Raw genomic sequence first — 13949 nt, 5'->3', positions numbered from 1 at the left:
TACATATTAGGTTTACAAATATCTATTGTCTAGTCAAGGGCAACAATTCCATAAAAGTGCTTCAAAATTAATTCTAATCATTGCTCAATAACTACTAATCTGTCAATCATACTGTGAATCTCTACAAAACTAAATAAGATTTGCAACACATGGACCACTTTCTCAGGCACTATAACTGTATACAGTGAAGTAACTTAAAAATCTACAAAACTAATACAGCTTACCGGACTTGGAATGTTTACATTTGGTAGCTGACTAGATGAAACATTTCGATTTTCTCCATCCACTAAATCCCCTTCCATAAAGCCTGAAGAATCGGACTGAGCACTACCAGACCGATGCAAAGGCCCAGTATTTCCAGACCTGGATGTATCATCCTGCAATAAACCATATCAACAAAGCTTAAATAGGATTTTCATCACATGGACATTTTGATATACCATTAACTTCAAATCAACTGAAGTAACATTCTGGTATATAGTATTGGTAACTTGAAACCAACTGTAAATATTTTGGTATAATGTCAACTTGAACCCAACCAAAAATAATAGCAAGGTTCCATAAAATTAAACAAAAAGCATATGAAAAATAAAAATTAATCCCAAATTATATAAACCCTTCACTTTACATATACAGTACAATACTTACCTGCTAATCAGTGAGAATGCAGACTATTCCAAGTTGACAAAATAGGCAAGAAACAAAACCAGCATTACTCTTACCAGGAGTACCATCAAAAGAGAGAAGACATCACATGGCATAATGATGATTAACCAGATTTGCTGTCTAATAGATAGTCTGTGTATTATTATATACTGTACATTATTCGGTAGTTTAACCACACCACTGAGTCACAATGTGTAACACTCATAAGGCTGACCTTAAAGGATTTGTTTTTAATACATAACATTAATATTTTAGCTAATTTGCAGTTCTTTAAAAACTTGACATTTGGATAAATTGGAAATGATGATTCTGAGAAAGTCTCCTTAACTGATATATTTCTAAAATCTGACATCTGCCTTTTTGCAGAAGTTTGGATATTTTCAGGAGATATGTGCACCTGTTAGTGTTGACTTGCATTCTCATGTGGGTCAAACAAAAGTGACAAATTTGAAAATGCAACAATACTTTAGTGTAATTTTTGGTTTAAAGAATACCAATCTTAAATTGCTGGTGTGACTTGCTTTAAATTACTTTTGTTAGTATCCCATAAAGTCTGCTATATAGTAAGAAAAACTGAATGCTGCAAGCCCAAGGGCCCAATTATGGAAAACAGTCCAGCAAAGAAAAAGAAACTGGGAAGTAAATGAACTATGAAAAGGAATTAAATATACTCGTACAGTAATTTGATAACATAGCCGGTGTTTGTCCTCAAAGGAGTCATACTCTCATCATCCCCCCAAAGAGCTCTAGAAGACAGACGAAACACTCTCACAGAGTTCTCTTCTCTTATACAGGCAGTCCTCGGTTATCGGCAGGGGTTCCGTTCTGGGGGTGTGATGATAACCGAAAATCGCCACTAACCGAAACCGATTTTCGATTTTTGGGGCTTATCAGTGCTGAAAAGCACTGATTTTCGGTTATCGATGCCTCTGTTAGGTATGTATTGGTGCCAATACCCAATTATTGGCGCCGATAAGCGGAAATCGGTGATTTTTGGCGCCGAAAATTGCCGATTTTCGCCGCTAGACAAGCGCTGTAAAGCCGGATCGCCATTAACCGGGGACTGCCTGTAGTTGGTCTTGGCCAGAGTAGTGCTAGTTGACACAGTGATAGAATGTAAAAGACTCAGGACAAGAGGGCTCTATCTCTTGTCCTACAATGACTACTTTCATTTTTTTTCCTTCATCCTACTCGCACAGATGTGGCAACAGCACATATGTTGGCTACCTTTCTCATTGCACTCTGGTCTGTCACAGAGTTCACTCGTCCCCAGTGTATGCTCCAAATACCGTAATCATAACTTTAAAGCTAAGTACATAGTGTTGAGACCCAGCAAAAAGTTTTAGTTCTTTAAAATTTTCATGGGTAGGCAAACTTACAATTATCAAAAAGATTCCAACAGAATTTTATTATGAGGAAATTTACGTGTCACAGACTATCAAACCAAGGAAAAATTAATTATTTATGCTTAAAAAAATTATAATGACCTTTTACCATTCATGATATTTATTTATGATTACAGCAGTTTCTAGTATATACTGCATTCCTGAATTCAGTAATTATATACTGTATATTTGTCTTTAAAAATTATTGGGTGTTCCTAGTATTTAATGCATTTTCTAATTCAGTAATTATATAAATTTTGTCTTTAAAAATATTTGGTGGTTTCAAAGAGTAGCTACAAGCATGGGTTTTGAATTGTTATTACTGTATAATTTAATCTGAAATTTCCTTTCTTGACATCCCTTAGTTGTACAATTCCTCCAAAATAATCCAGTAACTGCACACTATGCTGCAAATGGCAAGTGACTATTTCAGATGAATAAGTACTTTTTGCTATCAGTAATGAATATTAAAAGCTACAATTTATCTTCTTTCAGGGAAGAATTATCATATTACGAAATAAAAACTGGGAAGGCTTACACCTAATTAGTGTAGCTTTCATATTAATTCAATTATCTTCAAAACAATGATGAAAAGATAATAGCTTTTTCTGTGCTTCAACAGACCTTAGATAGTCCTTTGACTCTTAAGTACTTGATGCAAATGACACTTGATAATTACTGGTTAATTTCCACACACGAGGAATAAACTTATGATGTTAATAAACTTTTGATGTTTAATAAATATGACTTTTGATTTCCTTTTCCTTTGACCTTACAGAATTACTAAAAGCTTTCTTTAGCACACAATCCAATCCCTATAAGAACAGAATATAAAGTACAGTAATACTAACATTTTAACTTTTTTTGCATGACTATCCAAAATATAATTAACAGTGAATATCAAGTGTTGGAAAAAATCAAGTAAATAAATTTTGCCAGAGTCTCCATCACTTTCATTCAACCCAATAATAAAATGTTGAAAAGAAAGGTAATTGAATAAGTAAAACCTAAACTTTAATAGCAATAAAGACAAATCTTTCAGGCCAGTCCTTTGAGAGTTAATAAATTTCCTAAGTCATCTGGTTAAATCAATTTAATAATAATAATAATAATAATAATAATAATAATAATAATGATGATGATGATGACAAGAACAAGGGAAATGTAGCAAGTAACTACAGGCCTATCACCTGCCTACCTATACTGTGGAAGTTACTAACAGGTATCATCAGTGAAAGGCTATACAACTACCTAGAGGATACAAACACCATCCCCCACCAACAGAAAGGCTTCAGAAGGAAGTGTAGGGGCACAAAAGATCAGCTCCTGATAGACAAAATAGTAATGAAGAATAGTAAGAGAAGGAGAACCAACCTAAGCATGGCATGGATTGACTACAAGAAAGCCTTTGACATGATACTGCACACGTGACTGTAATAGAATGCCTGAAAATATATGGGGCAGAGCTTCCTAAAAAATACAATGCGCAACTGGAATACAGTACTTACAAGCTCTGGGATAAGTTTTTTTTTTTTGCAGAGGTTAACATCAGGAGATGAATCTTTCAAGGCGACTCACTGTCCCCACTACTCTTTGTAGTAGCCATGATTCCCATGACAAAAGTACTGCATAAGATGGATGCTGGGTACCAACTCAAGAAAGGAGGCAACAGAATAAATCATCTGATGTTCATGGACGACATCAAGCTGTATGATAAGAGCATCAAAGAAATAGATACCCTAATCCAGACTGTAAGGATTGTATCTTGGGACATCAGGATACAGTTTGGAATAGAAAAATGAGCCTTGGTCAACATACAAAAAGGCAAAGTTACAAGGACTGAAGGGATAAAGCTACCAGATGGAATAGCATCAAACACAGATGATACAGGATACAAATACCTGGGAATAATAGAAGGAGGGGATATAAAACACCAAGAGATGAAGGACACAATCAAGAAAGAATATATGCAGAGACTAAAGGCAATACTCAAGTCAAAACTCAACACCGGAAACATGACGAAAGCCATAAACACATGGGCAGTACCAGTAATCTGATACAGCGCAGGAGTAGTGGAGTGGACAAAGGCTGAACTCCACAGCATAGACCAGAAAACTAGGAAACACAAGACAACACAAAAAGCAGTACACCCAAGAGCAAATACAGACAGACTATACATAACACAAAAGGAAGCGGGGAGAGGGCTACTAAGCACAGAGAACTGTGTCAACATCGAGAGCAGAGCACTGGGGCAATATCTGAAAACCAGTGAAGGTGAGTGGCTAACAAGTGCATGGGAAGAAGGACTGATAAAAGTAGACGAAGACCCAGAAATATACAGAGACAGAATGAAAAACAAAACAGAGGAATGGCACAACAAACCAACGCATGGACAGTACGAGACAGCGATGAAACGTGGCAATGGCTACAGAGGGGAGAACTCAAGAAGGAAACAGAAGGAATGCTAACAGCAGCACAAGATCAGGCCCTAAGAACCAGATATGTTCAAAGAACAATAGATGGAAATAACGTCTCACCCATATGCAAGAAGTACAATATAAAAAACGTGACCATAAACCACATAGCAAGTGAATGTCTGGCATTTGCACAGAACCAGTACAAAAAGAGGCATGATTCAGTAGCAAAAGCCTTCCACTGGAGCCTGTGCAAGAAACACCAGGTAGCTTGCAGCAATAAGTGGTATGAACACCAACCTGAGGGAGTGATAGAAAATGATCAGGCAAAGATCCTCCGGAACTATGGTATCAGAACAGATAGGTTGATACATGCCAAGAGACCAGGCATGACATTGATTGACAAAATCAAGAAGAAAGTATCACTCATTGATGTCGCAATACCATGGGACACCAGAGTAGATGAGAAAGAAAGAGAAAAAATTAATAAGTATCAAGACCTGGAAATTGAAATAAGAAGGATACGGGATATGCCAGTGGAAACTGTACCCATAATCATAGGAGCACTAGGCACAATCCCAAGATCCCTGAAAAGGAATCTGGCAAAACCAGATGCCAAAGTAGCTCCAGGACTCATGCAGAAGTGTGTGCTACTAGAAACAGCACACATAGTGAGAAAAGTGATGGACTCCTAAGGAGGCAGGATTCAACCAGGAACCCCACACTATAAAAAAAAAAAAAAAAAAAAAAAACAGTTGAATAGGATGACTGTGATAGACAAAAATAATATTATAATAATTATTATTATTATTATTATTATTGAAAGAAACCGCTGCATCAGCTGCATTGGTCAAGGCAGGGGGGTGACGTCACAGGATAATAGGGAGGGCCCCTGACCAGTGACGTCTACGACTGCTAGAGCACTCCTTTTTCAACAAGAGAAGCCCTCACTCAACACAACACAGGAAGTGCTTTTCCTCCCCACCAGCTTGAGAAGAAATATACCAGGACAGGACAATAATACCAGACCGAACGACACCCCCCGGCCCAAGAATACTGGATGATACGAACAACCCAGCAGCCAATGAAAATTCAAGCCGCTGTGACGTTGCGTGACAAATTCCTAATGAGGCAGGCATCCTAGCAGCCAATGAAAACTCGAGCCACCGTGACTTCACGCAACGTCACGCACCACCCAGCGACATCACACCCCTGCCTCGGTGGTCTGCTAGGCTGTGACAGCGTTGAGAAAGGACTTCAGAAAAACTTTCTCCAGCCAATTGGAGGCTGCTATGCACCAACAACCAATGACAAATCAGCATGAGAAAAACCCCCTGCTGACCTACGACTATTTATTTTAGCACCACCAGTCTACTCCGACCCACTGCCGTGATCATACTCGGAAGAATCCGGGAGAAACGTTCGCTACTTCAAGACTTTGACCTTTATCGAAATTTCATACATTTACCTCTACATGTAAAAAAACCCTACAGGGTATGCTCACCATATTTGACTTACTCTTAATAAAATATACGGAATCACTGGAAATTTAATTCCTCCTGATGAAACACATTGGTGCATTACTCGCCAGTTGTAGTAAAAAAGAGAAAACTATAAGGAAAATAGAGAAGACTCTACACAAGATCAATGCAGCTGATGCAGCGATTTCTTTCCATAATACTTGCATAAGAGATGGATTCTTGACAATATTATTATTATTATTATTACAGTATTAATATTATTATTACTGTATTATTATAAATAAACACTTTTAAAAAGAAACTATATTATCAAAACACAAACCTGATCTGTAACAGAATTATGCAATGACTGATGACTTGGAATTTGCAGTAGAGAAGGTAACAAAGGGTTTCCACATGGTGCACCATCATCTATTCTTTCTTGACGACGAAGACTGCTTGCATTTCGTAGTGGGCTCGTATTCCTTTTACTTTCAAGCAATGCCCCATTCTCCTGGTTCAATGGGCTTACTTCAACATTACCAGCTGATGAGTGAGGCATAGCCCCACAGCTTTCACAAGCATCAAACTGATGTACATTGGTGTCCAAGGTTTGGTTTGTAGACTTGGGTAAAGAATGAGGCAGTGAAACTCTGTCAAATGCTGCCTGACTAGCAACCTGATGTAGGACGACTGACTCAGGTAAAAATGGATAATCTTTATAACTGTGATATTCACATGTTTCTGGTGATCTTGCTAAAAGCTGATCAGAATGAGGAAACACATGAGAGTGATCACTCTCCTGTATAATCTGTTCTTGAACATCATGAAAGCTTTCCTCTTCCATTTCTTCCTCCGGAATCTTTTCATCTAAATCCCAGCTACTTCCACTGCTGACTGTGCTCACTCTTTTACTCTGGCTTAGACGTTTAAATATATTTCGTCGACGATTGACACCATCAGCACCTGAATATAACTGAAAATATAAAGTATAATGAGGGTCATTTGCAAGGAGATATGCTTTTGGTAATGAAAAATATTTTATATAATAAAACTGGTACTAGCAAACTATCACTTAAAGCAAAGAATCTTTAAAAGCAATAAAAAATATACTTGAGGAATTTGACTATGAATTATCAGTAATGTATCTGCCAGATCAGAACTACAAAATTAAACTAAAATAATGTTATAATAATAAAAAAGTAACTGCAATGAATGGGCCTGTCTGTAGATTATTATTAATCATATGGCAAAAAGTAATGAAACTAGGGGCTGAAATATTGCTGATGACCTTAGGTACCATCTCCAGTGCACCATGGTATGTGCAGGGCTTTGGTTGGAGTTTCTAAGAGCTTTACAAGGGAAAATATGTAAGCACACTGAGCTAACAACTTTTCTCCACCTTTATGGTATTTTAATTATTAAAGTTTTATATTTTTAATATTTAAGGTTTCAGTGGTATTCTATAGTACTTGATAGTTTTGTTATAAACATGCTGTACTTCAATACAGCAAAAAAGCAGCCTTCAAAAATATTGAATTTTTCTCTATCTTGAAGAATAACATCAAATTACTGATGCGACCAAGTTATTATTTTTTCCAAATACAGGTGCCACAAATCAACTTTACAACTCAAAACTTACAGCCCTGATAACCTCAAAATAAAATAACTTTTTGCTTGTCAAAAAAACAAAATTACCCAAAGTCCTTTTGTCAGTGACTGGTTAGATGTCAGAAAGTGTTCAAAATACAGCTTTGAATTTATAAGCTTCAGTATAGAGGGTCTTTCCTTTAGAATTGATCATCATTGGCCCCATTCTTTTATTATTATTATTAATTATTATTATTATTATTATTATTATTATTATTTATTAATATATTATTATTATTCAGAAGATGAAACCTATTCATATGGAACAAGCCCACAGGGGCTATTGACTTGCAATTCAAGCTTCCAAAGAATATGGTGTTCATTAGGAAGAAGTAAGAGGAAGTACTGGGGAATACAGAAAGAAAAGATCTCGCTTATTAGAAAAGCAAAAATAAATTAATAAAATTATATATATTAAAATACACGGGAACAGTATTAGGGTAGTAATGCAATGCATCTTCGCTTGAACTTTTGAAGTTCCAATCGCACAACATCCTCAGGGAGACTGTCCACAGTCCAATGGTGTGAGGAATAAAGGACCTCTGGAACTGAGAAGTTTGACAGCAAGGCACATTTACTGCATATTGGTGCTGCTGTTCAGCAAATCTGGTTGCTCTTGGGAGGAAAAGGGGATCAGGGATCAATTGTGAATGTGAAAGATCTCTGTAAAATGCAACTTATGAAAACTTGACAAACAAGACCATTCGTCGATGGTCCAAGTCATAACTGCTAATATTAGGAAACAGAAACCTACCACCTCGAACCACTCTATCTAAAAGAGATAAATCTCTGGCAGAAGCAGACATCCATACTGGAGAACAGTATTCTAATAAAGAAAGCACAAATGACCCAAAACAACTTGCATTAATTTGATCACTGTTATAAATACAGTATATGAGGCCTTTCGTACAATACCTAACTTTCATACAGCATTTGCTGACACTTTCATTGATGTTTCTCAAAAGTAAGATGCGAATCAAAAGTTATACCTAGAATAATCAAAGTTTCAGACTCATTCAGCAGAGTCCCACTGACTTGGAGGGGAGGATGCAGTGGAAAATCTGTACAAGATCTGCTAATCAACAGTGTTTTCATTTTACTGGAACTCAACCTCTTACCCCATCAACTACACCATTCACTAATCCGCTCCATGTCCCAACTGAGACTAAGGGCAGCTTCATTTCTCATAAGTGAGACTTTGCAACACCCACAAGTGTAGCATCATCAGCATACTGAACGATCTTGTTTTCCAGGCCAACAGCCGTATCACTTGTATACACTAAAAACAAGTAAAAAATGTGCCGAAGTTTCTTCGGCACAATTGAGTTTTCTGTATAGCTGCTATAGCATAGACAATACTCAGTCACTCAAATTAAACAAAATGATGTGTACTGATGTTTTAAACGATGTTGCTTTTAAGCCAGTAGCAATCGCAAAAGCTCCTATGCAGACAAGTGCCCTCCCAACTCAGCTCCTCTTACCCCTGAAATGCTCACCCCAACTTACCACCCCCACAATGGCCCTTCTTAGTGTGATCATAACTGAGAGAGAGAGAGAGAGAGAGAGGGGGGGCGGGTGAGGGAGGGGCAAGCAAACACACAGTAAAGGCACAGTTTATCTTAATGCAATGGACATGTATATGTATACTATAAACATTTATACAGACTTGAAAATAATTACTGTATATGTAACACTGCAATACAGTACAGTAATGTACTGCAATGAGTAAATGTCCATAAAAAATACTATCACAGAGAGAGAGAGGGGGATGGGGGCACCATAGTAAGTCGTAGTTTACCATAATGCCATGCATATATGTATGTATGCACACAAACACAGACTGAAAAATATACATACAAAACAACACATTGTTTTATTAAGTACTATTCTGTCCTGCATTAGATAAATATCAATCAAGAATACATACGAGAGAGAGAGAAAGGAGGGGGGGCTAGGGGACACAGTAGAAGCATGGCATTTTGTAATGTGATACTCATGTACGTATATTCAGACACATATACAAAGACTGAAAAATATATGTAACATTGCATTACTGTACTGTACTGTAGGTATAATACTCTACTGTATTATATAACTGTCAATAAAAATACTGTACAAATTGTTTTGAAATATTCTTATTAAAACAGACACACAAAGATATTTATGGTCTTTTTTTATGTAGTATGAGTTCTGTGTATTTTACATATCTTGCAAGCTTAAGTATGTAGACCTGCTTCAATTAGTTAAGTTTTTGAAGGCTGAACTATAGAGTACTGTAGGCTGAACTATAGAGTACTGTATGTTTATAAGTACAATCCTTATCCCTACATGGGCGACAGATGTGCCTGCACTTTAGGAATTTGCATCTTAAGAATACATAAACTTGTGGGGAAAATTACTTATGGGCAGCACCCTCTCTGGCCTTAAATTTTTGGTCTCTTTATGGCCAAAATAAGGGTGAAAAATAATGATAAAAATAAGGGAAAACAGCCAGAATATATCTTCTCCCTTAAATCCTGCAAACACCACAACAACACATTCACCACTGTTAGTTCACTCACTTCATTCATAAAATCATCAAATTACGACCATAAATACTCTAGCTCATATTATTTCCAACAAAAATATTCAGTAAAACTAAAAAATATACAGAATCAAAAGAACTGTAATTACCATGCAGTATATGCTTATGTATAATCCAATCAAGTGTATCATGCAAACCTTAAAATTTGTCCCCAAAACATGATTTCATTGTATCTCATATGTCATGTTAGATTACAGTAACTATGCTTAATGTGCAAGTTTAATTTTTGGTAGATTAAACTATGCTAGGCTTCCTATACCTGTCTCAGTTTTGGTAGATTCCACTGATAATGCATATCACATCCAATTTAGCTTCTGACTTAACAGGCCTAGAAGCAAATGTTTGGTAGGCTAAATGCACACTGTCATACATTCATCCAGGCTTATTACACTTATGGCTTGTCTAATGATTCATTACTGTTTCTTATAATTAACAACCACTTACTATTTCAAAGAACACAATGGCATAAATAACAGCAAGTACCTGTACTGACATAAACAGCAATATCAAGAAACAGTTGTTTGTCAGTGTTTATTATCAGTTGTGTTCAATTTGTCAACTTGTTAAAAACTTCCAAACTGACATAAACAGCAATATCAAGAAACAGTTGTTTGTCAGTGTTTATTATCAGTTATGTTCAATTTGTCAACTTGTTAAAAACTTCCAAATTCTAAATTGTGACTTTCATAAGCAAAAATAAAATAAATTTTTATTCATTCTTCAAGCAATGGAAGAGAATGTTTCAATAAGGGGTACCACTATATTTAATGTTTTGGAGTAGATGAAAGCAATGTCTGAAACTGGCAAAATCACACCTTTACTTCATTAAATTTACTGCATTTATAAATAAAGATAAGCTGCATTTGTTAAACTCGTTTTGTTAATTTACATAAAAAGTACATTATTTCTGAATTATGTTTCATTTAGCAATGAATGGCAGAAACAATGTTGGTAGTACAGTACTCAGTCAGCTATTATTTGGCAATATCATATCTGTAAACTCAATCAGCTGATAATTTTCAACATGTAAACATCACCAGAAAGCAAATGGTATATGACTGAAATGCTTGTATTTTCTAATTCAACAATACAATAATAGTATGTTCAATATAATTGGACAAAGTAAGTAAAACAGTTTTGTTAAAATTATAATCATTATAAATACAGCTGACCTATTTGACTTTTGCAAATGGATATCACTCTCACCTTGACATTCTGACCTGACTCACAGAGTAGCTAGGGGTTAATGCGAGCTATGGATATGCCTTGGGAATTAGGTCACTTGCTACCTAAGAAGCAAGGTTTATGTGAACAGCTCACATAATAGGAGTCAGGATATTAAATAAGGGGTGTCGCATACTAGGTGAATCGCACACTACAAACACGCACAATACAGGTAAGGCCTTTAATTCACTTTTCAGACAGATCTCTGATATTGAATGATAAGTACATTATTATTTTAAATAAATTAAATGGTAATCATAAAATACCACACAGGATAGGCTATTTATTACTTTACATGGAACTGATGTTCACAGAAAGCTATGCGAGCTGCCCCCCACGGTATAGTAATGGCTCCAAAGTATGGTGCTGTTTCATGTAAGCTATATGCCAATCTTTGTCACTTAACAGATTTCATTCTTATTGGGAGGGGCAAACCTCCAACTGTCTAATAAACCGAGATGCCACTGTATTTTCACATGCAAGAAGAAAAATTTGATATTACAAATTTGACACTATTTCCTTAGATGTTTCAAATATTTGTCTGAAAAAAACTACAAATACACTGTACATACAAGTGGGATTTCAATGATGAAGTCAAGGAATGAAAAATATTTTTTTACATTACTATTTCTTGTTCAACAGCATAAAAGCAAAATTAACAAAATTAAAATCTGTGAAGTTGCAAGTAACTGGAAGTTGAATACCAAAGCACTAAAAGGATTCTACAAAAGAAGAGAGCATTACCGGAGTAATTATATCTTTGGTCCTGTCAAGAGCTAAGTAAAGGGATGAATATAAAGAAGAATTATTACAGCATGTTCCATGAAGAACAGTCATCATGAATGTGAATTGTATCAAATTAAAAGGAAAACAAGATTTGTTCTGCATGTATGGACTATGTTTAATTTAATGATGAGGAGATACTGTATGTACTTACTGAGTCCAAAAAGGTGATGGGAAGAGATAAAGGGTAAGCAAATCTTTCTTCTTCTGGGGTAGTGTTGGGGTAGTGATTAGAAAATCTAAGCCTGCAATAGGATTACTTTTACAATTATACATTTCCTTTCAATATCCAGGCTAGTCAATATACAAATCTCCAACAATCCCTGAAAAGGCTTACAGTATAGACCAGACGAGTAAAAACACCTTTGTAGACGAAATACTGAAGTACAGTATAGTAAAAAAAATCAACTTTCTACTGTATTAGCCAATACTATACATAAAAATATTTTGGTCTAAAATCTCAAAAACAATCCCTCTTGCTCCTTCTACAGCACTTAATCATTCTAGGAGTGGGTGAATGTTTCTCTAACAATGTTCATGCAGCTTCCTATCTCTGTAAATTCGCTGTACAGTACATATATCTGACATAAGGGCAATGATCTTGTATTACAAGAAATAAACCATTTACAATTCCAAAAATGAATTCTTCCATGTTATATGAAAAAATATATATAAAAACTTAGTAAAATGGGAAAATCAGGAATAACTTCCTTCATCACAAACCCATGATTCATATACAGCCAAGATTCATGGTCTTTGATGTCTCCTGTCAAACAGACTGAAGAAGAGCAGCAGTAGTAGTACAGTATTGCACTTGCACCAACAAGTTCTCCAAGTTCACGGCAGTTAATTGCAGTGCTGGCAGCTGCTGAACAGACTCCTTTTTTCACTGATGGAGGATTCCCTAAAGCCAATTACTCGTATTTCACTACTTGTACTTATTTCATCCTCATCACATCATTTTCTTTTTAGGTAATCAGAAATTAGGTTCTGAGCTTAACAACTATCTTACTAATTCATTTCTACTCAGTTCAGTCTCTTGGGTTACCAGATTATATTTTTCCCATTCTGTTTGTAATCATTCTTTGTGTATCTGAAAAAACTTCCTTTGCAGCAGTTAGCAATTATTTTGGTAATTTTGTAAGCATTCTTTTGGCATTTTTAAAATGCTGTACTATATGTTTTTTCTGGTGTCTATATGGTTTGACATTACCTGGGTTGCAAGGGGTTAGCTAATTGATTACTGTATTCTGAATGTACTCAGTTCCCATTTCTATTATCTAACAAAGCTTTTTGTGTACTATACATTATAGTGTATATAATTTCTGATCTATAGACTACATTGTTCACCCACAAGGCTGGCTAACACAAAGACAGTCACCATTAATTCATTTGCTCCCCTACTCCGGAGGTAATCTACTGTATTCCCATTTACCCCAGCAGCAGTTGGTAAGATCCTGCAGTCAAAGAAAATGATGTTAATTGTTCTGTATTGAGTACAGTACACATATCTGCCATGTGTATTTGTCTAAACTTAACAAGGACCTTCATGCGTTATGTTGCGGTATCATTCAAAATTCTGCTTACCTGACCTCACCTGTGAGATGTGCTGGGGCTAGTTTCCCTTCCAATTACAATATCTTAAGAAGTGATGTACCAATAGTGTTACAGACATGGCCTCTTTCTGGATATGAATCTCCAGTGTTGACCCCTCAAAGCAAAGCACGACTATCTTTGGTAGCAATCAAGTAACAAGCAACCTTAGATTATATCACAGTCTACA

At 35.9% G+C, this 13949-nt stretch overlaps 1 protein-coding gene across 1 annotated transcript in view; it reads right to left on the bottom strand.

The window, feature by feature from the left end:
* The window catches only part of LOC136839449 (uro-adherence factor A-like), a 296005-nt gene that overhangs the window by 70545 nt on the left and 211511 nt on the right, over positions 1–13949 (bottom strand). The window contains exons 10-11 of the mRNA XM_067105505.1: positions 6269–6901; positions 225–377 (exon numbers count right to left, since the gene is read on the bottom strand). Coding sequence (XP_066961606.1) covers positions 225–377; positions 6269–6901 — 786 coding nt within the window. The remainder of the gene's footprint in view (positions 1–224; positions 378–6268; positions 6902–13949) is intronic.

This window comes from Macrobrachium rosenbergii, chromosome 6 (genome assembly GCF_040412425.1).
Source record: "Macrobrachium rosenbergii isolate ZJJX-2024 chromosome 6, ASM4041242v1, whole genome shotgun sequence".
NCBI classification, from domain to species: Eukaryota; Metazoa; Arthropoda; class Malacostraca; order Decapoda; family Palaemonidae; genus Macrobrachium; species Macrobrachium rosenbergii.
This window is presented reverse-complemented; position numbering and strand designations above follow the sequence as displayed.